Source organism: Cyanistes caeruleus, chromosome 18, assembly GCF_971803275.1.
Source record: "Cyanistes caeruleus chromosome 18, bCyaCae1.hap1.1, whole genome shotgun sequence".
In the NCBI taxonomy this organism is placed as follows: domain Eukaryota; kingdom Metazoa; phylum Chordata; class Aves; order Passeriformes; family Paridae; genus Cyanistes; species Cyanistes caeruleus.
In genome coordinates, this window is record NC_141718.1 from 3,256,945 (window position 1) to 3,283,715 (window position 26,771).

The following is a 26,771-nucleotide window of genomic DNA, read 5'->3' on the forward strand; positions in this document are numbered from 1 at the left end:
GGCAAATCCTACTTCAAAAGAACCAAAGCAAAACCTCCTTAAGTTTTTCCCTTCCCTTAACTGGCTTATGGGAGTTTGGCTCAAAAGACAAATTACTATGTGACCTTAGAGAAAAAAAATGTCTTTATTATTAACCAGTATTTTTGCACTGGATTATGTGCCTATTGGCCCAGACCGCTAAATAACATCTACACAATGTTTCTTTCATGTTTCAAGAATTGAAAATAACTGTACAAGGTTAAAGTACAAAAGTACACAAGACAGTGGACACGAAATATCCATGTATGAGATCATCCCATCTGCTGCTTGGTTTGAAAAGTAGAACTTTAACTAAAAAATACTGTCCTCCTCTAGTTCTGTCAAGTTTAATGGAAGTGGGTATAACCTGATTACAACACTAACACCAGTATCACTAATCTGATATTTACAAAAAAAATTGTATTTTTCAATAAATTAAAGTCAATGCAACACCCATGCAAGCTAGAATGCCAGCTTTTTGGTGAACAAGGACCCAACATGTGAACAAGAACCTTCCACAGTCCCAAACTTCAAAAACAGCCTTTTGTTTTGTTTTTTCATTTTTCAAACTGCATCCATTCCTCGCATGGAAGATGTGAAGCCCAATCCCATTCCTCTTTGCGTGTGAGTCTGTGATCTTGCCATTTCATACTGTGCATCCAGATTTCTGAACACCTCCTCCTGCTGCTTCAGTGTTTTGTAACTCTCCTCATCCACGGAACTGCAGCCAGCTTCATCCTCGCTCTGGAAACACAACACAGACATCAGCTCTGGGAAAATCAGGTTCATAAATTCTTACAAGAGTAAGGATTCAAGCATTTGGGTTTATTGCTGCAACATTCTAGTGCAGATTTTCTCTGTCAATAAACACACAGGCTTTCACCCAGTTGCTTTGTGAATTAAATTCAAGTTCAGATGCTGCTTCTGAACTTCCTAAATACTTAAAAGCTCTTAACTACATCAGGTTAACTTAAAATCTTTACTGGCAAAGGTACACTAAAATAAAAAGTGAAATCATTATCCTGCAATTAATAAACTTAATTACATATTCAGAATTTTTTACCTTAATGCCCATCAGTTTTCTGAATTTGACATTTTGGTCCTTGTTTCCAAAATTTAGTTTTTCCCATATTTCTGCAGATTGTGATTTATCCTGTTCAGATTTAAAAAAAAAAAAGAAAAAGAAAAAGATGTGTCACCTTTTTACGTAAGATTCCATTAATAGCACAATAGATCAGCAAGCAAAGGAGCAGTGCTAAAGACAAACCCATTCTGTACCAGAGCTGGAAGTAAAAGGTTTCCAAGTCTGACACTCCTCCTGCAGCATCCTCACAGGAGCTCTTTGTGAGGGAAGCCTACCTAACCCTGGTGTTCAAAACACAGGTATGTTCCTTCTTTTAGTATTTCCAAAGGTCTGGAAGCCTGGCTGGAATTCAGGCTTGAAGTAAATTATGGAAAAACGAATTTGTTCATTGCAATTATCAATACACAGCAGAATGCAGGAAGAACTGCCTGGAGAGCACTCAGGGTTCTCCTGCCCTCCCTTTTGTCTGCCACCATTGCCATGGGAACCGGCTTGTTTTCCACATTTTATGGAACAGTCTGTAAAGGTAAGGCAGCTTGTTGTGTAACTGCTGCAAGATGGAAACCAGCCTAACAAAACCTATACCAGACTAACAAGAGACAAAAACACAATTATAAAACTAGCCCTTTTTCCCCACAGTATCAGCAGGCAAAAGCTCTACTCAAATACAGCAACTTTCTGAAAAAGTAACTTCCACAGGTGCCTTTCTTACTTCATTTAACTGCAAAGGCATTTGACACAGCACAAAAGCCTGAAGGCTTATTTGTATTTATGACTTTAGTTAGGATTAATATTGCATTACTCTGCTCCTGCAAAGTTATCAGCAAGATCCACAGACTTGTCTTTGCAATTTGCAATTGGAAAGGACACAACCACCACAGGAGAAATCTCTACAGTCCCACAAAGGAGAGGTTATATATACATTCAATACCTTAGCCATCCCTTCCCAGTAAAGGGAGACCATCTGGATTTGATGTTTAGTTCCAAGTTGTAGGTAAACTCACAAAAATAGCACTAATATCCAACTATACCTCTGAAGCTTTATGACATTTGGGGGTTTCCCTGAGTCTTGTGTCACAACTGTTTATCACTGAAGGACTAATTATCCTAATCCTTTCACTCCTATATCAAAGAATAATCTGATTTGGAAGGGACCCACAAGGATCATCAAAGTCCATCTCTTAGTTTTACTGAAGTTTTACTTCAGGCTGATATTAAAACCTGCTAAGAGATATGAAAGCTGGAAATAACATTCATCAGCATCTTTAAACCAAGTGCAAGATATTCCCAAACCAAGTTCATGAAGGTAAGAAAAGCCAACATTACCCCTTCCTTTTTGCCTTGCCAAAGCATCTTCCGCTTTTTCTCTTGCTCAGCAAATTTCATGGGGTTCACTGCTGCTGGGTTGTAATAGCTGGGCACAGCTATGCCAGTCTCTGCCAGTGCCTTGGCCTGGAGCGCTGCCATCTGAGCTGCCATGGCAATCTGAGGGGTCACTTGTGTCCCTGACGCCAGCAGAGCCGCGACATTGATGACGGAGCCTCCCGTGGCTGCAGCCGCTGAGGAACAAAGGCAACTTGCTAGAAAGAATTTCTGACTTTGGGAAACAACCCCAACACATGCACAAAACCCAACCACCAACCTGCCCCATAATCAAGCAAAAAAGCCAAACCCCTCAAACACTTCCCTTCAATAGAAGTTGGAACTGTGCAGATAACAAATGCATTATAAAATACATATGATTTCTCAACTAAAGAACACATATGTCTCCAGTAGTTTTAGTAAATGAGAACCAGAAATTAAACTAATGCACCTTGTAGTTCTAAATACCCCTGAGCAAGTAGCAGCCCAATGGCCACCATGAAATAATTTATCAGCCCAACATACTGTATTCTTCTTGTACACTCAGTAATACAAAACCCCAATAACTTTTGATGGGATTTTTCTTTTCTTATTTTTAGTTCTGTTTGTTTTTTAACATTTCCTAGTTCTTGTTGTTTTTCTTATTAACAGTTACATACAGACAACCTGCCCAACAGTTGGAAAAGACTGCAAGTCTCCTGTAACATAAGCCTATCTTCCACTCATAGTATTGCTGAGGAATTAATCTAATACACATGCGCTACCTGCAGCCATTTCCTGTTGCTTCTGTTTTTCAACCATTTCCTTCTCTCTCTGTTCTTGCAATTTCTTTGCTCTTTCCAGCCTAGAGGTACACGAAAACAAAAATATTTAGGCATGCAAAATCAACATCAGGAGGTTATTAATGTCACGTATCATTAAAACCATCACAGTTTCTGACCTTCTGGCTAAGGCTTCCTGTGCATCCATAGCTGTGTTTCGTCCCCGGAAAGGCGGCGGGCTCGGACTCCGGCTATGGCTCCTGCTGAACCTTCGGGGCTTTTCAATTCTTTTCTTCCTCTCTCTGTAACCAAATTTAACACTTGCTAAAACAGTGAAGGTACACATGCAGCTTAATATTTCATAAAGTATTTGATTACAGCTTTGAAAATATGCTTTATGATTAATTTGGAGCTGTCAAGAAAAGCTTTCAGTCTATACTGCAACAGTCGTCTTGGAAGAACACAGAGCTAAAACTGAAGATTTCCAGCTGTAACAGAATGTACAATTCTGGGTATTCATTTACCCTCTCATACTCAAGTGTTCCGAACAAATAGATCTGCTCTAGAGATTCTAAATCCAAAGAAAAATCATCTAACTTCTGGTAAAAATTGCAAGAGAACTTGAATGAATCAAGCTACGAGAATGTTTTAAAACTGTAAGAGACCTCAAAGCACTGTAATCATGTTAATAAAGAGAATTTTGAAGAGGCCAAATTTAAGAAGTGGAACAGTACTTCAGGAAATTACTATTACGCTTCCCTCTGTATCCTCTTCCCTAAATGTGCTTTGAGGGAGTCTACTAAGCTGAACACATGATTTGCCTTGGGTTTCTCTTGGGAAGAGAACTCTGAAGCATGAATTACCTTGAGCCTGACCATCTGAAAAGAACCCAGTTAATATGTATTTTTAAGTGAAATACCAAAACATTCAGTTCATCTCTTCCTCACTTCTCCCCACCTCCTTCCAAGCAGGACTCATTCTTAGGACACCTGTATCTAATCCCATCTAAACAAGAGCTACTCAAAATACATATACAGGGTAGTATTAGCAGCAGTTCTCCGTGCTAGGATCATCAATATCTAGAGTACAAGAGATAAGGGTTTATCCCAGTTTAAGCCTCTGACACTGGTGTTTCAAACAAGTCACAGACACTGGAAGTGCTCAACAAAGCTTAATTTACAGGAGGTATCACTCACACTTTTCCCAGATTTGCCATAACCAGTAAATTGAGATGCACAAAGGCGTTTCTCTATTTTTTTCACTTGTATGTTATTACCACCCATTTGGGGCAATAGCTAACTGGGGATAATGGCTAACTTGACAACAGCCACTTTTCATGGCATTCAGATATTCTATTTCTTCTGTTTGCAACCTGGGCAGCATCTACAAACATCACAAAAGATCCTTGTTTACATGACAAATCTGGTAGAATACAAAGGAGGCAAGACTTATCTTTTCAGAGAAGATGACAAGATGCAGATTCAGGCACTGGGAAGTGACAGATCTGCATTCCTGAGATAAGATGTAATGCATGTTTCAAAGATACCTTCATTTTTCCCGTGCTGACTATTGTTGTTTGGTCTTGTCTTTGGTCTGTGATGCTTTATTTCACTGGTAAACATCAAGGAAATAAATATTTGAGCTTTTGTATTGAAGTATTTCCATTTGAAACAAGCAGCTGGTGTCATGTTTTCCACTTAGCATTTAATCAGAGCCACACCACTAAAGAACTGCCAGGAGGTTCTAGGCACTCGCAAACCAAAAGATTGGTTTAAATGCCGATGAGGTCAGATCACCTGAAAATCTGAGCTTGAGATTATGCAAAGAACCATCAAGAGAAGGTCAAGCTTTGCTATTCAAATTATTCTGTCACAGCCTGCTCACTATAACAGAACAGAAAGTTCATGTCAGGAATGAGGGAATTACTTTCACAGGTGAGTTTTAATATGGTAGACTTCCACATCACATTTATCTGGCTTGTTGTGCAGTCTGCCTTGAGGACTGCTTCTAAGTCACCTCTTTTTCCAGGCTTTGTCTGATCCCTACTTGATGAAGTGTTCTAGATCCAGATAAAAAAGATTTATGCCTCACTGACTTCCATTCTCAAGGATTTGTGAGACACAAACAGTACTTAAAAGAAAAGGATTCTTGCACTATGTCCACCAGCATCCCACAAAGCCTGTTTCCAGTTGGAGAAATTCCTAAGCTATGACTATCCCTTGCTCCTTACTTCTTCTTCCCACATCTGATGTTTCAGGCAATTTGAATTCCACTGTAGAAGCCAAAACTTATTCTGGGACACAAAGTTTTCATGGAGCCATTACACACAGTGTTCAAACTGACTTTTGAACAGAGCACATTGTCTACACTAACTGGAAAAAATGGGGAGCTGAAGCCTTGCACAACATGCTGAATGTAGCTTAAATACCATTAAATGCAAGTAACATGTACCAACTGCAGACCCAGCTCTACTCACCCCAGCTCAATGTTTGGTAGAAAGTGCATGTCAAAAATGTGACACAAACCACGTAATTCAACTACTTCTTCAGAAAGATAAGTCTTCTGAACAGTTTCACAAGGGATGTTGTAGCATTACACGAGTGTGATTGCTAAGACTCCAATGTTCCATTGTAATGCTGAGTAGTCATAACCAGTCACAGAACAATTTAAAATATTCTGGTGAAAACACTATTAAGAGAACTGGACAGTCAACACTTTCTTGCAGCTCTGCAGGGACACTGATTTTCATTCAAACTACTTTCAACAAAACATCTGTAGCAGTCATTAAGTTGTATTTCAGCTTCACCACTGAGAAAATCCTACAGGGCATTAAGAATTCAAAGATGATACAGAGAGACTACACCAAAACACTGAATGCATTATCAGTATTGAAAAACATTAACTTCTGTATAGTGATGAAAATGGCAACTCCAGCATATCCCAGGTGAGGTATGGAATCTCAACTCTGTCAAACAGACCCAGACCAAGCCAGTATGTGTCTAGACCAAGTGCTTCTAGAACTTAAGGAAGAAATCAAAGCACTCAGGGAGAAAAATTAATGTGATAAACATACTCAAGCCAAACTTGACAAACAGAAGCTGGTAATCACTAACACTGAAGAGTACATTCATATCAGAAATAATTCATCTGAGCCAAAGTTTACCTTAACACCACACCAACTGCCACATCACAGAAAAAAATAAGTTAATTTTGTGGAGCTAATGAGAATTAGCTTCTGATCTGTATATGTGCTCTGACAGCCATTCCCAGTTAAACTTTCCTTTTATCATATGTACATAAACTGAAGGGATAAATATGCCAACCATACTACTATTGTATTAAACACAGGAAAGGGTCACCTGTCTCTTACTCTTCAGCTCTTCCCACTTAAGAACTGTTGCTAACAAGAAGTCACACTATGAAAAGCCAAGAGCCTGAGACACTTCAGATGCCTAGGACAAATGTTTTAAGACCAAGCAAACCACTCAGTCCTGAACCCACTCAATACAGCTGAGAAAAAGCCAAACACATTTAACTGCACTGAACAGACATTAACTGGCAAACCCACCACAAAACATCCAACCAAACATCACCATGTATATGGAACGTAACACTTACCTGCTTCTGCTCCTAGTTCTGCTTTTACTTCTACTTCTATGTCTGTGTCTAGATCTTGATCTAGAGCGAGATCGGATCCGTCGCTTCCTCTCTCTGCTGCGGGATCGGGATTTTTTCCTATCACGACTTCTACTACGATGACGTCTGAAACACACGCCCCGAATTCTTACACATATTCTTGTGCAGTTCAAATGTAGTTTGTACTTAAGGACTTGCACAGGGGTTCATCACCACAGGGCAAAATGCATCAGGCAGGGTGGGGAGACTACAAACTATACATGGAAATGTTCATGCCTTGAACAGATTAAGCTGTAGGTCTAAGGATGAAATGGGAAAAGAACCAAACGCCATCACCAGCCACAACAGAACTGCACAGTTTCTATAAATAGGCATACTCATCAACACTGCATTTTTTAGTTGTTCACTAAAGTGTTCATCTCAAAATAAATACAAAGCCCAACTAATCTAATTCAGGAGTCTTAAATCCAAGGCAACACAACCCTGCTCCTCTCCATGGTATTCCAAGACTTTTGGGAAGAGGTGCCCAAGCTCCAGCTTGTGAGTCACATCCAGTCCCTCAGCCTGTCATTAGCCAAAGCTTGTTCCTTTCTACCCTGTTTTTTGCACATCCCTCAGCTACAAAGGAGAAGTTCTGCTTGCCCCAGGCAATTTTCCTGCCCTCAGAATGTGCTGGGTGGGCTACCAGGCAAGGACTGGCTAGCACACCCTCTGAGGAAGCTCATGATTCAGGAGGTAAAGAGCCATATCACTGTAAGGTATAATTGCTTTCCTGTCACTAACAGTAAGGTACATTTAATATTTTCTGTAACAATTATAAACATGAGTGACATCCTCATATGAAGCCTTAGTGCTATTTTGTACTTTTATTTTGAAGCAATCTGCAAAATACTATCCACAAATGCACTACCTGAAAACTGAAACATTCAATATAAACTGATGCTTTACACTACGTCAGGAATGGAACTCAGCTGTATTTCAGAACTCTACAATAATTCCAAACATGGCTTTTGGAAACGCACTCACACAATAATCACATGCAACAACTTACCTTTCCCGAGACCTGGATCTGGAATGACTCCTCCCTCTGGATGACTTTCTGTCTTTGCGTTTATGCCTCTCCTCACCATTTTCAGATGAATTTAGGCTCTCTCTTCCCTTGTCAGAAGAATGCTCTTTGTCATTGTGGTCTTCAGATTTGTGCTTCTTGGAGGACTTCTCTTTGGATTCATGTCTTCTTGCCTGTTTTAAGAAGAAGTTGGTTCTTTCAGGAAAATAGTGCAACAAAGAGAGTTAGTATGGGTATCAGAAGATAAAAATGCTAAGTTGTGATGCAACATTAGTAACCTTAGGAGTGTGACTCAATCGTGAGCCACAGCTGCTTTACCTAATGCCACCAACTACCCAAAGTTTCAAATGCACACTATAATTTTTTTCCCCTTTTCCCTCCTCCCACTGTCTAGAAAGGATTTTTAAGGTATCCGTCCAGGTATCTCTACAGTGCTTCCATATAAGACTCAAAGCATTGTAACAAAAAACCTGTCATTTTTAGTTACTGTCTCTATTCCAAGGACTTAAGTACCTATCTTAAAGAACCTGTCAATTTATGAATAGGCATATATATAAATACAGTTGCAGTGACTATTTAATATTTGGCTGAGCCTTCCATGTAGAAAGTTACTAAAATCCACACGTAGTTCCAGATAAACTATTTTGCCTTTAGAACCAAAAAACCTTCTAGTCATCATTAGGTAAGTATTTTCTAGAGCAAAACTCTCTTCAGTAACTTCCAACACTTTTTACAAAGAAAAGTGGTAATTTACAAGGCTGATATCCCATTTTTAGTATTTCAAATGAACATGCATCACTCAGACTTCCCACAGTAGTTTTAAATTACAGATATGCTGCTCCACTATACCGCAATTCCTTCCTGCAGTGCCTCTTAAAAAAAAAGATTCCTTTTTATAGCTGCAATGCCAAAAATATTTAGCAAGGTCAGGCCTGATTTTTGCCAGTGCTTTCCTTAGAGACTAAGTCGTGACATCAACACCCTTTCTTAATATATCCAGTGTGTTTTGAAACCTTTCTAGCACAAAAGCATAGCCCACTTAAGTCTTATGTTTCAATAATGTTCTGCTCAAGTCACAAACTAAGCATGATACATACGTTTTAGATAAATCCCAATTATTCAAAAGTTGTTGCTTTTTTTGCTTATCTACATCTGTTAAATACTCATAAAAACTTTTCTTCCAACAGAACTTTCTTTCAAATGAGTCTGGAGAAGATGCTGTAATTAGTTTATACCACTTGCAAAAGCCTAATTCTTTATTAATATGTATCCATTTCTAAATATATTTGATTATTGCTCTTCAAGTAAACAAGAATAGTAGATGATTTTCCTGCTTCCACAGTATTTTATTCTTAACTCCTTTAATAATCAGTTGTTACATCTGAGGTTACCTGTACATTAATTGTAAGTATATATAAGTAATTGTTCTCACATACATACTAAGAAGAATTACCGATATTCAGCATTTAGTCTAGACAGAGTTTAATCTTGCAAATGAATGACAACAGTACATCTAATGTGGGAGACCATTTCTCATCTGTTCACTCTGTGAAACTTAAAAGCTGCTAAATAAATCGTGTACGATTAGATCCTAGAGCTTGGCAAAGCACTGGACAGGATTTTAAAAACCTTTTTTTTTTTAATAATTAAAGAGTCTTAGAATTTTTTTTTAATCACATCTTTCAGACACACACTAAGTAATAAAACCACCATTATATCCCATAACGGATTTAAGATATTTTTAAGGGAAATATGAGTTTGAATGACTAATAGTTACCTTATCATGAAGTAGGTTATAATTTTGCTATCTGAGTCTGCAGCGTCTTCAGTTCAGTCTCTTCGCGCATTAGCACGCTGAGTATGATTTATTATAGAAATGTTATCATGTGAGCTAAACAATATATTATTCAATTTCACAAAAACTCGCCTAGATTTTTCTTTCCTTCTTTTTTTTTTTTTTCTTTTTAACAGAGCTTCCATTGGAATGGGGGAAGGAGAAGTTCCTGACCCAGGTTTGAGGTTAAAAGTGCTTTATCTGTCCCAGCCTATTGCCCCACACAGCTTAAGCTTCTTTATGACTATTTTGATGCTCCTGGTTTGCTTGTTTCAGCTCTTCTCTGGTGTGTGATTTTTAAGGCAATATTGATGCTGTCTCTTCTCACTCCCCTATATATTCACACACACACTTATTCATTTATTTTAAGAGACAGCCCTCTGAAATTTTTTGCTGCTACTGCCATGTTTCCAGCTGACTCAGCTTGTTTGTCAAGCTATGACAGCCATTACAATTAAAGGATGCAATAAACAGAGCTCAGTCCGGTGGGGAATTATTTTTAATACACCTAAGTAGACAGGTATGCATTATTCAAAGTCCTGAACACTGGCCAGGAACAAAGCCACCCAAGGCTTTTGGGTAATGGAAGCTCTGTAAAAGTGATCAAGAACACCATTCTACTTCTCCACATGAACTCTCTCTTTTGGCTGTTTCCACAAAAATTTAAAAAAAAATTAAAAAAAAAAAGAAAAGAAAAAAAAAGTTACTAGTTTCTGAAAGCATTTTCTATAAAACTATTACCTTGTCAACATGATGGCTGCAATCATGCTTCACTATGAAAGGCTCTCCATATCCATTTTTAAGCTTAAAGTTTTCAATTTCTTGTACTTACCATAAAGTCATTTATATAAGTTTACGCATATGTGCATTACTACAAGATACTTTTTAAGATGTACAATTACCTAAACACTACAAAGTGTTAATTACCTCTTTGCTTCTGCTCCGGCTTCTGTGTTTTCTTCCTTCAGTATCTGGAGAAGAATACATTTACTGTCATTTACCAAGATAAAGAAGAGATCACCTGGCTATAATCTTTCTAGCTCCTTTCAATTATTCCATCTCTTAAAGTCAAGATTTAAAAAACAAACAGCACTATTTGACTATCTACTGCAGAAAGCAAACCCTGGCTGTTATCCTAGTGCTTTGCATTTATTTAAGCTCTGACAGTGAAAAAAACCCCCACATCATACTCCAATCATGTTCTTCTGCCAGGTGACCTTATTCTTGTTACAACTATGCAAAAGTATCCCAGTCTATGCTTATCTAATCAAAATGAAACTAAATGGGACAGGTTCCTGTTTGGTGTGGCCTGGCCATGCCCCCACTTCCCCACTCCCCTCAATACTGATAAGACCTTTTCCCCCATCAGTTTCAATATTTAGAATACATCTCAAAAGTTAGTAGATCCACTTTCCCCCAATTCTAACAAGTTTCTAGGGCTAAGCCTGTCTATTTTTCCCAAAATTGCTTTTAAGAGATTTCAGCTCCACAAGCAATTTGCTTCCATCGAGACCATACCTGACTTTCGTCTTCTTTCCCTTGACCGTGAGCGTGATCTCGAATAATGATGCTTTGATGTTCTGGGAGAACTGGAGGCATCTGATTGTTCCTTTTTCTTCTCTCTTTCTGGAGAAGATTTTTCTGGGACTACTCCATCTCGTTCTGTATCACTACCCTGCACATGAAGACACCATTTTTAAGAAACAGAAGCTTAGGACTGAAAACAGAGGAAAAAAAAAACCAATTTATCTCATGCTTCCTCTGAAGATACATCTGATTCTTTTTAACAAAGACAATGCTGTGTTCACCCTGTCCTTAGGCAATAGCTTTAGAGAATTGCAGGGAACTGTGTAACTGCATTCAGATTAATTTTCCAAGATTTTAATAAGGAGAACTGATAAAAAGTTCACATTTTGCTCTCTCACTACATTAAACTGTACTTTACTTTTTCCAAGTACTTCTAGGAGTATCAGTAAAACTAAACTCTGAGGTAGTTTTCTCTAAGTAAAGTTTGTAGGTCAATCACTTTTTAGCATGTCCAAGACCAGGATTACTTAAGGTCAGTGCTGTCCCAGCAGATCTGAGTGACCTGACAAGTTTGGGCATTACTGAGGCACAGCACAAAATCCCCAGTGTTCTGAAGCATGGAGTGAACTTTGAAGGGAAATGCAGTAAGGTGTACTGTGTTAGGGTTAGACAGCTCACTCTGGAATGAGGAAACACCTCAACAGTATCTCTGCAAAAATATTTATTTGTATGAGAGTACACACAGATCACTTACATCTGTTCCAACGTCACATTTTTACCAAATAATGAAAACCAAGATGTTCCCTCCACTCCTTCTAAACCTTGACCTAGGACTGAATTCGAAGTTTGACTAAATTCAAACACTGATACTGTGAAATCAAGATACTCTGTGACCCAGTGTGTGAGAGGTAAATGACTACAACCGGTGGACGATGCTCTGAAAGGAGCAGAGTGAAAAAGCACACACTGAGAAGGTGAACGTGCTCTCATTAATGATTTTACAGGTTCACTGCTCTTGTTCTGATCTCCACTGTACCAGTCATAATCAAACCTTCTGAACAATGTGGGGCTGTAGAAGATGTCACTATATCATCCTTTGGCCCAGAACTGCTATTCAGGAAGACAATTTAATGTAGCAGAGGACTTGAACTCGCATTTTCCTGCAAGTGGCAGAACAGTTTGCAAACTGAACAAAACATGGGAAAACCTTCAAAAGCTCATTTGAAACAAAGCAATTCCTTTTCCTTAAGTCACAACAGATATTACAAATTGTCATTAATGTACTGTGTGCTAATGGCAGACTTTCTTCATGACATGCTGGAGGTAAACATTTGATTTATATTTCAGCTACTACTGTTTACATTTTGAAGTTACTTGAGAAAAATAAATGTAAATTAGCTGGGATTTAAAACACAACATCCAAGTGAAACTGAGCCCACTGTCACATTTTCCAAGGCTACCAATCTCATTATTTACACAGTGCTGCTCATTACTGCCCTTGTGCTCTGCACCTGGGGGAAATCTCTGTGCTACAAAAATCCCAGCAATTAAAAACCTGAAAGAATTCACTGAGTTTATTCTCAGTGCTCAGACTGGCCACAGGCTCAGTGTTACCTTGAATAAGCCCCTATACTTTAGAGGAAGTTGTAAATATAGTAGCAGTATCTTTAATCTAAGTACAAAACCAAAGTACATAATTAAAATCCTTTTATAGAAAAATGTTATCTTACTCTTAATAGGGTAAGTTATATAACAAAAAAAAAAAAAATTAACTTTCTCCAGAAGTTTACAGTCCCCCTGTTTCACCACTGTTCAAACTTTCAAGACAAGAACTTTTAACTACCAGATTAGACTCCGCAAAAATTCTTAAAGTCAACTATGAAAAGTTTTATAACTTTCAAGCCCTGTTTGTTTGTTAGTTTTTTTGAGTTTTGGGATTTTTTTACACTCCAAACTATTGAACAACTTTTGAAAAAATTAATCACATCATATTAACTCTCTGATAACTCTTACTGATTCTTCAATCCATTTAGAAACGAAATGCCTTTGTACATTAACAAATCATGGAATTTTTCACAGAAAAAAAAACTACACTTAGACCCTGCCTGAACATGAAGGACAGTGCTAACTACAGCAGAGACGTTTCCCATCGATTTTCACCATAAAAAGCAGGACGGGAGCAAATTATTCGAACGCAAAAAAGCCTGTGACCAAACACAAAAAAGAAGAGCAAAGAATAGAAGAGAAACAAAAATTTAACACGGTACAAGAACCATGTCGCTCCCCTCACAGGGAAGCTTCGCCCCACAGTCCCCGTGAGAAACGGCAATATGACCACAGCACTTCTCCCCAAAGCCATGAAACCACCAGGGCTCAGTGCCAGGGAGTCTTCGCCTCTCTCCAAGCCCCGAGGAACGAAACAGAAACTTCTGGAGACGGGGATCGAAGCGGTGGGCGCAGCGCGGCCGCCCCTCCCAGAGCCCATCATGGCGCCGCAGCCCAAGGCGCGGCGGGCGCCATTTTGTGCCTCCGCGCACACGGCTCCCGACCCGGCCCTCCCCGGCTCTGCCCCCCACCAGCCCCTTCCCTGCCACCCCAGCCTCAAAACCCCGGCAGCGACCACCGCTCACCGCCATGACCGAGCGCCCGGACCGCCGCCCCTCAGCAACGTCCTCGCAGGGCTCGACCTCCGTCGGCTGCGCGGCCACAGCGATCGCGCGCGGCCCCGCCCGCCCTCACTGCGGGTGCCCGGATGTGGCGCTGGGGGGGGCGTGGGGGAACGCGGTGCTTTGTGGGTTGGGGTGGGGCGTTCGCTTTCGAGAAGTTTGGCCGCCGCGGCGACCCGTTGAGCCTGTCCCGGCTCCCGCCAAATTGAAACCCAGGAGCGGCTGAGGGGGCGCAGTCAGGGCAGCCGGGTCCCTGAGGGCACGGGAGTGTCAACGGTGAGGGGATCGGGGGGTCCATGAGGGCACGGGAGTGTCAACGGTGAGGGGATCGGGGAGACGATGTGAGCAGGGGTCCGTCTGGAAATGGGGATGTCACCGGCGGCAGGGAGGGATGGGGGTCCCTATGAGCATTTGTCACCTCTGTCAGGGACATTTGTTCCCTGGGGGCAGGGGATGGAGGTTCCTGTGAACAGGTGATCCCTGTGGACAGGGGTTTGTCTCCAGTAGAGGGGATGAGGGTCCCTGAGGGCAGGGCATCGGAGTCGCTGTGAGCAGGGGGTGTTCACAGCATGGTGGGGAGGACTCTGGCTGTGAACTTAGTTGGCGAAATGTTTCCCCAAAGCTGCCTTCAGCCGGGCAGGGATCCGCACTGCTCACTTGGTTCTAAATACGCTGTTTATCCTCAAGAGTCTTCTTGTACAGCCCTTCCTCCTGTCACGGTGTCCCCATCCAGTAATAAAACCAATAACTTGTCTGTGGCCGTGTAACTTTTTAGTAGAGCTGTCTGCTCTACAAGATGTTCCTGAAATGTTTATCCCAGGCAAAGATGTGGAACGATATCGAGCTCCTGCTGAACGATGACACCGGGCAGCTCCCTGTGGGGCTGGGACACGAGTGTGGCACCGCCTTGTACCAGGTGGACACATTGCTGCAAATCACATCTTCAGAGAAGGTACAACCCATCAAAGCTGTGCTTTTGTCTTTCTTAATAATTACCTGGGCTTCTGTGTCGTGTTTTCTGAAGTGTTCCTGTGTGAAACAACTTTCCCCTTCCCAGGTCTCTGTAAACCCTCAGCTCCATGCACACAGCTCCAGGGATGGCAGCATTATTGTTGTGGACAAATCTGTGGCACTTCTGGACAGCACTGGGCTGTCTCTTCTGATGAATATTCAGTTTGGTGAGTTCTTTCCTTTGGAATACCAGTTGGCAAGTGAAAACTGTTATATACTATTATTTTAAAATACCTAGGTTTGTACAGGAAACATAGCCAGTGTCTGACTAGCCTGTAAAGGGAAGCATTATAACTAGTGCCTAAGTAATAAAAAGTGATTTTGGCTTCTGAACATAATTAACTATTTCAGTACAATTTAATTAGAATATTTTCTAACTTTTCACTGAGGTGGGAATAATGGATACCAAAACCACTCCCTGTACACCTCTTCCTGTGTTTTATTTAGTCAGAATAACTTGTTTTGAAGAAATCTGGGACACTGCATTGTCCAGTTTGTGTTTTAATATTTATTCATTAAATCCAAACCTTAATATCTGACATTTTGCCATGAAACTTTTCAGATACTAACGTGGATGTAGTGGGTATGTGTCAAGACAAACAATTCCTTGTGGTTGGTGAGAGAAGTGGCAGTTTACATCTTATTCACATCCCATCAAAACAAACCTTGCTAACAAAGGTACAGTAATTTTTCTGTTTAATTTTGCTGAAAACATTTTTGTCTTAGACTTTCTTGAGGTTTTTTAATCATTCTTCCAAATACCATAAGTATAAACATCATTGTCTTTTTGACCACATATTCTAACCAAACAGGTGAAATAGGCACTTCTGTTCCCATGAGTAACGAATAAGGAAAATCTATTTAGGAATGACATTCATAAACAAGAAACTTCATGAAAAAAAGAAGTTTAAAGTTTGAACTGATGATCAATATTTTTTTTTGTTTTTTCTTTTGTTTTTTTGTGAAATACAGAATAATAGTCTTTATGCTGTTCTGTTTCAGATTTTGGTTGAACAATCTACAAGTGAAAAGACTTACTTAAGTCTCTTTTTTGTTAAAGATATTGCAGATGCAGGTAAGAACTGGATGATTTTTTTTCTCCCCCTTTTGTCTGAATTTTTGTGATTTTTGTTCCCCTTTAATAGGTCTCAGGGAAAGAGATTGCAAAATAAATAATACAGAAAAGCATAAAGAAAAGTGAATTTTAAAGTTAATTTTATGTGTACAAGGCAAAGTTGTATAGGATTCTTTATCTCATTAATTATTTTACAAATGCCATAGGAGAAAAACATTCAGAGCTCAATACCTCTTTCTTTTGAGACTGTGCTAAACATGTGAAAATGCTTAAAAAGGAAGAATTCCTTCTCTTCTTCTATCAGACTTCAGTAGTTCAGTTCTAAAAGCTCCAGCCCTGTTCTGTCACAATTGAATATATTATTTTGCTCCTAATTGGAAATGACAAAATTTTTGTTTAAGATAGTTTGTTTAAAAATCTATTGGTCAGATGATTTTTTTGGGGGGACAATTATTTCACTGTCCTGTTTACAAGCAAGTCTTCTCTTTAGTTGCTCTTGAATACTTCAGTTTGAAATATTTCTTTTGGGTTTTTTTAGGTGTTTATCACATGTTCATTCTCACAAGCAATGGATGCTTCTGCATTATGTGTGTCCCACTTGGTAAAACACAGGAAGGTAGGATAAGCTACTGATCCCTTGGGATTTCATTGGAACAGGGATACCTGTATTCAAAAAGTTTTTTTGTGCCTTTTTAAAATTTTGAAAAAGTTTACTTAACACTGATTTTGATTTTTTTTAATATTTAGCAATTGAGAAGATGGATATGACTACAGCAAAGCAAGTAAGGAACACCTTCAAAACCAGTTAAATTGTTAAAAATGCAGAGTTTGTAACTAAACTTTGCTCTGTACATTCCACTGACTATTTACCAGTCCATCATTCCACCTCACAGCTGTGACTGTTCCTTTCTCTGTACGTTTAGAAATGAGCAGAGAAATTTTACCCCCTGGTACTATAAACAACTCTTATTTTTCTCCATTTGTTGACATCCTCTTCCTCTCCCACCCACAAGTTACAAGGACAGATAAAGACAACCTTCATTGCCACGGGAGAGCATCACAGCCTGGGCTGTCAGGATTTTGTGATCATCAACTCAGTGAATAAAATCCATTTGATAATTGGGGTAAGCACTAAGAACGTGATCATAACAATTTTTATCTGATCAGTGATGGCACTTTTGGATCTACAACAAAATTTGTCTCCAGCTGCTTGAAAAAGAAGCTCATCAGCTTTTTGCACTGTTTTGCTTTTCATTTCCTTCACTGTAAATTTAAAGGTTATCACTTCTGCAGCCTCTCCATAGTTATTTCTCATAAGGAAATAACTGTTGTCATTTCCACAATTACTTTGTTATGATGGATGAGGGGTAAATATTTTCACCCTGAATTTCTGAGCTTAGTAAATCACTGGTTCCTGGTCTGTACAGGCTGGATTGTTTATAGATGCCATCCTTGAGCACACAGATAAAACCAAAGTTGGCAAGAATCTTCCAGTCAGGCTCTCCTTCAACAAGGCCTGCTAAAATAGCAAGGTCTAATTCAACAAAGCATTGATTAAGTACAGGAACTAATAAAGAAATTAAAACATAGACATGCTTTGAAATGTAATTTGGGACTGCAAACAAGTTCACTGAGTTTGTTTTTTTAAGCCTGTTGAATTCAATGGGATTTTCCTCAGTAGGCACAGAGTAATTTCATTCAGCTTTTATGTTCTATGAGAATGGAAAGTGGATATTTTGAAATGCTGCTTTTCAAAGAGCCAAAAACTGCTGAGTTTAACAATCACAGTAACAAAGGCCAGTCTTGAAAGGAGAAGAGAAAAAAGTTAAATTAAAAATAAAGAAATCAGTGTATTTTTTCTGAACATCAGTAGGGGAATAAAGTTAAATTTAGTTTTGCAGCTTTCCAAGTTAAAGATCAATTGTAGAAGCAGACATGTCAGTGGTCAAATATCTCCTGTCTAACCCCATTTTACTTTGCCTCTCCTCATAGGGTAAAGGTGATTATGTGCTCTCCAAATGGGAGGTGGACCCCACCAATGCCCTGGTGTCTGCTCAAAGTTTTGCTGATTCAAGTCTGATCCAAGGTAAAGAAAGTTTTATCTTTTTATAGGTGAGTGTAGGTTTCATATTTAATTACAGAATGTACTTATTTTTTGTTATTTCATTATATTTAATAAATTCACAGGTACCAAACGGAACATTTTTATAAAGGTACAACCAAAATGTGGGCTTTGGAATTACAGTTTTACTCAATAACCCTTCAACTATTAACTTTAATAGTTACATAAATCACAGTTCTCTTTAAGCTAAACTTTGCACAGTCCTAGGAAGTTCCATGAGGTTTCCAACACTTGGTTGTGTGTTTGAATATGTTTTTTGCTTCTGATACATATCTCAAGAAAAATAATGAATTTATATGAGCATTAATATTTTTTAGGTGCTGCAAAACTTCAAGTCCTTGACAATCAGCTGTTTGTTTTGGATACAGAGGTATGGGTAATGATTTGGCTTAATCTTCACTTTACAATGTTCTTGAACCAGCTTATAAACATATTTTTTGAGGTTTAAAGTGAAGTTTCTATAACATGAAGGTGCTTCTATTTCCTTATATTAAGAGCATGTTGCTGTTCCTGTATTTTTATTTTTTTTTTTAATTCTACTCCTATTCATTATTTAGGCCACAAAATACAATATTTTGCTCCAAAACTGTCTTCTATGAGGAAAATATGAACTCATGTCTGATTTTTTTTCATCTAGAACATCTTAAGCATGTGGGATATTTATTCTCTCACTCTAATTTGGGATTGGCCTTTAATACATATTGAAGAATTTCTTCTCACTACTGAGTCAGATTCCTCTCAAGTCACGTGGTAAGTGGAGTGTTACACCAGTCCTGAGTGCTAGATTTTGCTAATGCAAAACAGCATGTTCTTAGAAATTAATTTCCTTAAAAATTAAGATTAAACAGAATGTGTGAAAAAGTGTAACTACTGTTCTAAAGAGTGAGAAAGTGCTAGAATGTATAGAGCTATATATTAAATTAGAAAGGGATTTTTAAATGTATTTGTTTTCATGGAATCCAAAATTTTCTAAAACACAGAAGCAAAAATAGTTCACAGTTTAAACCTAAGATTCATACAGGAAATTTTGCTTTCTTTTGTCTCATTCTCATTCATTAGGCAAGAGCTTGCCAATGTGAAACTGATCATTATGACATTGCCAGATGACAAACAGGTATAATCTCCTTACCTGTGTTCTATTCCTTAATTGTAATGCAATTGCTCATAAGAAAAAAAGGGGGAGAGGGATGGAGGTGGCACAATATTTGGGGCACAGAGAACTCTGAGGAACTAAAAAGTGGACATCTACATATCAGGGTCTGGCAAGTGAGGGCTGTTGGGATTCTTGTGGTGGTGACCAGGCCAAGCTGTCCCTGGTTGGGGTTTTTATGGGTGGTTTGGAGTTTGTTTGTTTGGTTTTTTTAAGGTAGGCAGACAAGGAAGAGCAGCAAAATTTATTATTATCTTACACCCCTTCACAGATTTCTTTAGAATAATGTGTCTGCTGCCTTCAGTATCTACCCCCAGGTACAGTCAGTGCAGTCAGCTGAAATCAAATAGCAGGATGAACATTATATAATTTTAAAAATTAGATTAAACCTGTTGAATTATGCATAATAAGCTCAGAGTGAGAGGGAGGCAACAGTTGAAGCTTCATTAAACTTTCTCAAACTGGACATCTGTATTCCATAAAAAGTCCTACAAATACTGCTCTCTGATTCTATAAGAATTCAGAAGTTATTCTGCAAATGTTGCTTTCTCACCAGTGTAAGAGAGAAAAATAATTCTGACTTCTTTGTTTGTGTTCTCCCTTTTTTTTAATAGATGAGAAGTGTAATGGTTTTTACATTGCCCACTATGCAACAGCTCTATTCTCTGGAAGTGTCTCTTGTTTCTTCCCTTGTTCAAAGTGGGATTTGCACAGTAGGTTTTGATGATTTTTTTGTTGCTGTTCTTAGAAGAAATATAGTTGTGTTAATATGTGTAAATATTAAAGAGGGTACTGTTAGGTTAGAACCAATTTCTGCTAGAAACGATGCAGGAACCATACAAAGAAAAATTAAGTGATGTCCTCAAACGATAGAGAAAAATACCATGTTATGAAGCAAACTGAAAAATTTAAATTTAGTCTGAGGTCTCTTGCACTGCTTAATAGCACTGCCACTTGTTCCTGCTGCTGTTACCGAGGGAAGTTTTTCAAGTTCTCTTAGGATAGAAAAATGCTCTGAATTTATTTGAAATTTATTTCATTTCACCTGATGGTTTCTGTTATTGCACACTACAGGATACAATATATTTCTTGGAAGGAATTCATGAAAAGCATCAGATGTAAGATAATATTTTGTTTGTAACTAGCTCATTATTATATAAAAATAGCAGATTACTTCCACACAGAGGTGATAAATTCACATAGTTCCCTCTCATCCTCAGGCCCTCTGAAGACCCAGTTTCTATAGTTGTGATGAGAAGTTTAACTGAAGCCTTGCCAGAAAATAGGTACTGGTTTCTCTAAAAACCACTGTATTATATGTTTTTTTAATATTTGGACTTATATTGAAGTGCTTTATTTTATTTCATCCCCAGACTAAGTCGTTTACTGCACAAACACAAATTCACTGAAGCAGAGAATTTTGCTATTCAGTTTGGACTGGATGTTGAGGTGAGTTGTTCATTCATGATAAACACATTTGAGATTAAAGAGTGTAACTGAAGTTATGAGTCAGGTTCTTGCCCTATAGTCCAATAGAAAGTATTAAAAATATTACAAATATTACCAAGGCAGTGGAATGTTACCTTATAAAATAACTCACCATACTTGTATTATTTTTAAACAGCTTGTATACAAAGTAAAAGCAAACACCATTTTAGAGAAACTGGCTTCAGCCTCTCTTGGGAGTTATGGCCAGGAAGCCTTATTGGATCTTGGCAATGAAGCCAAAGAAAATTTGCAAAAAATTCAGGTTTGTTTTTATTTCTACCCTCTTTCCCTACTAAAGCAATTCAAATTATAAAGGATCTTGTAATTCATTTCAGTTATTTCCTTATGCAAACAGGACAACCAGTTTGTTGTGAATTACTGCATAAATGCTCCGTGGCCACTGTATGAAACCACCCGAGAAATGCTGAATTATGCTAAAATCAGAGTAAGGGGTTTATTTGTTTCTATTTCTTCTACTCTTCAACTTCTCTTCTACCCTTCTGTGCAACTTGAGAAGGGCACAAACCAGTTACAGTCATTCCAAAAGGCAAAACTAAAGGCATTATAAATCCTATGTAACCAGCCATGAAGAAGCAGTAAGTCTTGTTCCAACCTCCTTCTTGGTATTGCTCAAGGGCAAAAAAGAGCTCACTGTTTTATTTTTGCATCAGAAAGCATGGTTTAGTTTTGAGTAGCAGTTTTTTTAAGTACCTTTAAAATATTAATTTTTAAACTAAAGCTCAAAGTAGGTCACCTTTTTGGTTTTCTTTATTTTAGTCTTATCAAACAGAACCAGAGAGATACACATTATGTGTCTGATCCTCCATCCTTGCAGAAATCCAACCAGATTAGACTGGATCAGGTTAGATCCAATCTAACATTGTAAAATCTCAATTTACAGAAATCCTGACTTTTTGCTCCTGTCTTTACTGCTCTCACAGTCCTCTCTGGACTTGTCAGCCCAAACCCCCTCATGTCCTTTTTTCAGATCTTGAAGAAAGATAATAGAACCAATGCTCCACCATCTGATGGGGCTCCAGTATCCATAGCTGAGGTGAGCACAAATTTCTTGGATCTGCAGTATTCTATAAACAATTGTAATGTAGAGTTTTACAAACTGTAAATTCAAATTGTAACCATAAATCCCTACTGAATTTTTTAAAAGTCTAAACAAAAATATATTTTATAGTATGAAAGAGAAGCACAGTAATGACTCCATAAATTGAAGGTGGAACCTTTTTTAAAGTACTTTTAGGTATTCTATTTTGTTTAGTCCTGTTGTAAACTGGCCTTGTCTGCCTTCAAGGAGAATCTGTGCTCTAATCATGTAATGTAACAACATATTAAGCCAGATATTAACCTTAAATCTCATCTGCATTTAGGTATTGAGAGCTCAGGCAAGGCTTACAACATTCTGTGAAGCTTTTGGACTAGAGAAATTCAGGTTTGTTTAAGATTTAAAGGAAATTTAATTGTGATTGTTAAGCCTGTACCACGTAAATTAAGATGATTTTAGTTTTTTAATATGAATTCATTAAACTTCAAGCTCTTCCTTCTCTGCCTGAAGTTTCGCATCCTATGCTGTGGAGAAGGGAGAATGCAGAGGAGTTGTCCTGTATGTTGAAAACACAAATTATCTGTTGCACGAATACTTAGATTTTTTTTGTTGTTCAATATGTATAGGAGGGATTATGATTTTATACAAACACAAAGCACCACTTCTGTTGTTTCTTACAACATCCAGCACTAGGTAGAAAAGCTTTGGAATTCTCCCCCCAGTTCCTTTGATGATGATGTTTAACGAAGCTTCTCTTCCTTCTCTCACTTTTAGTGGCATTGCTTGGACAGAATTCCTGAATAATGAGGACATGTTCAAGATTATTGTTTTTCAGCTGGAAGAAGGAAATTTGGCTTGTGCACAGTACCTCTGGCTTAGGCATCAGGTGAGGTGGCACAGACATCTCTGGGATTTATTGAGAGAGTTAAATCTCTTCAATTTTCCAGCCTAATTTCACAGGAGCTGTTACAAAACAGCTCCTCAGAGAAGCAAAGGTCCATGGCAGAATCTCATCAATTACCATAATGATTACCTGTTCACCTGGATGCTTAGGAGGCTGAACTCCTTATTGATTTAGGAATAAACTGCTATTTCTGATGTCAGAAATAATTTCTAAGTCATGGCAATTTGATTTATTCTGCAGTTCTTGTAATCTTCCATTCACTTTCTTGCAAGCACAGCTCTCAGAATTTTTAAGTAGACATTTGCTGTCTACCTTAAAATCCTTGAAAAATGATTACACAGACTCCTTACTCTGGATGACGTATTTAAGATAGTGCCTGTGTGCTGCTGTTTTATTTTTTAGTGCAAGACTTTCCGTTCCATGTCTGTTGTTTTCTCAATAAGACAAAACTATAGAACAAGTCTGAAAGGAATAGAGCAGTGGGATTTATAAAGAAATTCCTTCAATTATTTAAAAAGACCAAGCTGTAGTTTTACTGAACAGGCATATTAATTTCTGTCTATGACTACTGACATTTTCTGTTTGTGAAATTTACTGGCTCTTCCTATTAGTGGAACAGCTCTACAGAGTATCAGATGCACATATACTGCATGGATCTATAATTGTTCTGGTTTAATATTTTAGGCTGATTTTGAAAGCAGCTTTGATGAGAAAATGCTGAGGGATTTGCTCAATGCCATCCATTTCACTGCTCCTTTGAAGGAACTTTGTGTTTGGCTTAAAAATTTTGTGATCCCCTTCTCAAAAAGTGCTGTGCCAGATGGACAGGTGAGACTGACTTAAGAACTGTAAATATTAAGATGACTTTACTGTCAGACCTCCAGAATCCATGGATTCCTTTCCCTAGAGTTTATATTTGAAATTATTTCTTTCGAAAGAAGTTTCTAATGGCAAATTTTGCTTTGATAGATAACATAACTCTACTTATAACTGTGTTTTCCAGAAAATATTAGCAAAATGGCTGGAACAAGCTGCTCGAAACCTTGAATTAACTGACAAGGTAAATCACACTTCAGAAACTTGGTATATCTTGTATTTATAGATGTATAATATAGTTTGCTAATATCAATTATTTTGGACAGGCAAACTGGCCTGAAAATGGACTCCAAGTGGCAGAAATATTTTTTACAAGTAAAAATCAAGGTGAACTGGGAGTGACAGCTTTTGGCAAGTGGACTCCTTTGGTAAGAAATGTAACAGAAATAAGAATTAGTTACTAAGAAACTTCAAACAGATGCTGTGTGCTAGAGCTGGAGTGAATGATTATTAGGTCACTGGTGGATTTGGTGAAGATTGACTTTTTTCCATGAAAAGAAAGAACCAAGTTCCAATTTTCTTGTGGTTAAAGATTTTAAAAAAAGTTGATGACAGCCTCTTAATAGTCTTGTCTCCTAACATTTCACTTCTCAACACTGTTTCAGAGGTGTGGTGACTGTGAAGAGATAAAGAGGTTAAAGAAGCTGGTAAATGATTTACAAGAATTGAGAAATCTGTACAGAAAATACAACTGCAGGCTGGCATTCTGTGATTTTGAAAAGGTAACCCTGCAGACACTTGAAAAAGTGGTTTTCAGTTTCTTCTAAAAAGGAGAAGAATCTTATTGCATGTAATTTAAAGTCAGACAAAAGAGGAGTCTGATCGATGTTGGTTAAATTTCCATTCATAAGCTAAGACTATTTGATAACTTGTGTTACAAATTTTCTTTCAACTCAGGTTATTAATATAAGACTGTGAGAAGGTGTGGCTCAAACTCCATGGTAATGCAGGTTGTTACAGATCATATACTGTGGAACAAAGATTGGCAACAGAGAAATTGAAAGTACAGCTGAACAAGAAAAGCTTTGTAAATGAAAGGGTTTATTTGAGCTAAAGAGGGATTCTTGCTCTGGAAATCTTTCAGTTGATTTCAGTGGCCTCTGGATGTTGGATTATGTATCAGAAATGTAAATGGCCTTGCACTGACATCTGATGTTCTAACATGGCTTTTTCCCACCTGCTTCCCAGGAAAATGCAACCACTATTGTCTTTCGCATGCTTGATAAAATTTTGGCACCAGAGCTTGTCCCATCAATTTTGGAGAAGTGTATTAAACCCTACCTGTGTGAGCACAACCTACAAAAAGATGAGTTGCTTCTACAGTATGTCAAGGTATCCATATTTTCTTCCTTTTGAAGGAAGCTATTTCAACATCAGAAAGCAGAAACCAAGTCCAGTGAACATTTGAATTTACAACTGAATTTTAGGCCCAGCTTAAATTTAGATTAATCCTATTGCTGTCAATGAACTTAATGATAGTTACTATTTCAGTTATGTATCAATCCCTTAATGACCAGAAAACTTTACAATTTTGTTCATATTATAAGATACTCCTATCTTTTCTGATTTCAAATGTTCTAATCACCTTTATCAAAACACACAGGATTTGCTGGAGCGTTGCAGGACACGATCTATTTCAGTGTTTGAAACTGCTTGGGAGGCCAAGGCAGTGGCTGTCATTGGCTGCATCTCTGACACAGATGTAAGTACATTTTTTGAAAGGCATCTAGTGACTCCAACACATCAGTTCAGAGAAAACATTATTTTTACATAATTCTCTGAGGACATTTTTAATGAGTGCTGTGAGGAGAAAATAGTGTGTTGTCCTCTTATTCTATTTTAGTCATCTCCCCTGCGATGTTTTTTGAGGATATAATTGTAGTTGTGATGTCATCACATGGAAAACTCACCAATTTTAATATGTATGAGACCACAGTGTCATAAATGACTGCTAGCATTTTCTAATCAAACTTGACACATCATATGATGGCAATAAATGCCCTTTATGCAAGTGCAGATTGCCTAAAGGATCAGTCACATGTGAACAATGTTTCTAGGGACTACTTTGAAGCTTATTTTGAAAAGTGAGCTGTTTGTGTCCCTTTTGCAGCTGAAATTTGATGCAGTCCTGCAGATAATGCACGGAGCTGTGGTGCCATGGAGTGCAGCAGTGGAGCAGCTGGTCAAACAGCACCTGGAAATGAATCATGTCAAGTAAGCAGCATCCACAGGCTACCCTTGGCTAGGGAAATACTGTGTGTCTGAGGTGGTGTGATGGTTAAATCCCATAGCTGGGGGTAGCAAAGGAGTTAATGATGCTTGAATTTGTCCCCAGAGTGAAGCTACTGGAGGAAAGTTACCGACTGATGGAGATGAAGAAGCTTTTGAGAGCCTATGGGATAAGAGATACCAATCTTTTAAAGGACAAGCAGATGATAATGGTAAGTTAGCAGGACTTTAGATTTCTCCAAAGGTCTCAGTGAACAGCACCTGGTGATTCTTTTTTACAATCTGGGGTTCTTTTAACATCTCCCCTTCATTAGGAGAAAACATGAGTATTTCTGGAGAAGTTCCTTGATATCCTGAGGAACCAGACAAATTTTCAGAGCTCCCAAGCTAATTCAGTCCCCAGGCCCTGTTTTCTCCCAGTTACACTTTAGTCAGCTTTTCTCTAGATAAAAGTTTTAAGCTTCCAGGTAACTTGCTTGATACAAACTGAACAATTCTATTGGTAAAGTAGTGTGAACTAATTTCTTTGTTTTCCTGAACATCAACCAACTAAAGTCCATCTCTGTTTTCTTCTTACAGAGGCTTGTGAGATACATTCTCAAACAAGATACCCCTACTTGCTTGGAGGATGCCTTGAAAATTGTGGAAGCCTACATGCTGCCCACTGGGGAGGTCTACTTCCTGAGGATGATGGACCTGATTGACAAAGAAAGGGTAGGGAAATACCTTGTGGCAGTTGATCCTGCAATTTACAGACACTGAAGCATCTTGACAAAACAGGGGCAAGTTGTATTGCTGAAATCTTGTAAGCAGTTTGTATACGTATTTTTAATTCAAATTATTCATTTGACACATAACTGCCTGTGTTTAGCATTGAAAATGAGTTCTTTGTAAGAGCTTTA

At 38.3% G+C, this 26,771-nt stretch overlaps 2 protein-coding genes across 4 annotated transcripts in view; one reads left to right on the plus strand and one right to left on the minus strand.

The window, feature by feature from the left end:
* Positions 1 to 105: 105 nt before the first annotated feature.
* Positions 106 to 14,062, minus strand: RSRC2 (arginine and serine rich coiled-coil 2). 2 transcript variants are annotated; one of them, XM_086855429.1, is made up of 11 exons: positions 13,922 to 14,036; positions 11,283 to 11,439; positions 10,692 to 10,735; positions 9,708 to 9,784; positions 7,913 to 8,125; positions 6,844 to 6,987; positions 3,405 to 3,527; positions 3,229 to 3,308; positions 2,429 to 2,661; positions 1,082 to 1,171; positions 106 to 762 (listed from the first exon to the last, which is right to left on the minus strand). In XM_086855429.1, exons 4-11 carry the CDS (start codon positions 9,713 to 9,715, stop codon positions 583 to 585), a joined length of 1,071 nt encoding a protein of 356 aa, XP_086711555.1. In that variant the 5' UTR covers positions 9,716 to 9,784; positions 10,692 to 10,735; positions 11,283 to 11,439; positions 13,922 to 14,036; the 3' UTR covers positions 106 to 582. The 2 variants fall into 2 exon arrangements, with proteins under 2 accessions (XP_086711555.1, XP_023793095.1); XM_023937327.2 differs by lacking the exon at positions 9,708 to 9,784 and having other exon boundaries at positions 7,913 to 8,103; positions 13,922 to 14,062.
* The window catches only part of KNTC1 (kinetochore associated 1), a 31,207-nt gene continuing 18,358 nt past the window's right edge, over positions 13,923 to 26,771 (plus strand). The window contains exons 1-30 of one of the 2 annotated variants that reach the window (XM_086855399.1): positions 13,923 to 14,233; positions 14,778 to 14,909; positions 15,015 to 15,135; positions 15,531 to 15,646; positions 15,971 to 16,043; positions 16,582 to 16,659; positions 16,791 to 16,825; positions 17,057 to 17,167; positions 18,036 to 18,129; positions 18,483 to 18,535; positions 18,803 to 18,915; positions 19,225 to 19,279; positions 19,930 to 20,028; positions 20,390 to 20,433; positions 20,536 to 20,601; positions 20,689 to 20,764; positions 20,940 to 21,065; positions 21,159 to 21,248; positions 21,792 to 21,857; positions 22,186 to 22,247; positions 22,635 to 22,746; positions 23,449 to 23,592; positions 23,768 to 23,824; positions 23,907 to 24,008; positions 24,246 to 24,362; positions 24,829 to 24,972; positions 25,244 to 25,342; positions 25,751 to 25,854; positions 25,976 to 26,081; positions 26,449 to 26,583. In XM_086855399.1, coding sequence (XP_086711525.1) covers positions 14,784 to 14,909; positions 15,015 to 15,135; positions 15,531 to 15,646; positions 15,971 to 16,043; positions 16,582 to 16,659; positions 16,791 to 16,825; positions 17,057 to 17,167; positions 18,036 to 18,129; positions 18,483 to 18,535; positions 18,803 to 18,915; positions 19,225 to 19,279; positions 19,930 to 20,028; positions 20,390 to 20,433; positions 20,536 to 20,601; positions 20,689 to 20,764; positions 20,940 to 21,065; positions 21,159 to 21,248; positions 21,792 to 21,857; positions 22,186 to 22,247; positions 22,635 to 22,746; positions 23,449 to 23,592; positions 23,768 to 23,824; positions 23,907 to 24,008; positions 24,246 to 24,362; positions 24,829 to 24,972; positions 25,244 to 25,342; positions 25,751 to 25,854; positions 25,976 to 26,081; positions 26,449 to 26,583 — 2,724 coding nt within the window. In that variant the 5' untranslated portion in view covers positions 13,923 to 14,233; positions 14,778 to 14,783. Of the gene's footprint in view, positions 14,277 to 14,777; positions 14,910 to 15,014; positions 15,136 to 15,530; positions 15,647 to 15,970; positions 16,044 to 16,581; positions 16,660 to 16,790; positions 16,826 to 17,056; positions 17,168 to 18,035; positions 18,130 to 18,482; positions 18,536 to 18,802; positions 18,916 to 19,224; positions 19,280 to 19,929; positions 20,029 to 20,389; positions 20,434 to 20,535; positions 20,602 to 20,688; positions 20,765 to 20,939; positions 21,066 to 21,158; positions 21,249 to 21,791; positions 21,858 to 22,185; positions 22,248 to 22,634; positions 22,747 to 23,448; positions 23,593 to 23,767; positions 23,825 to 23,906; positions 24,009 to 24,245; positions 24,363 to 24,828; positions 24,973 to 25,243; positions 25,343 to 25,750; positions 25,855 to 25,975; positions 26,082 to 26,448; positions 26,584 to 26,771 lie in introns of both variants that reach the window. The other variant, XM_023937330.2, reaches the window with a different exon arrangement.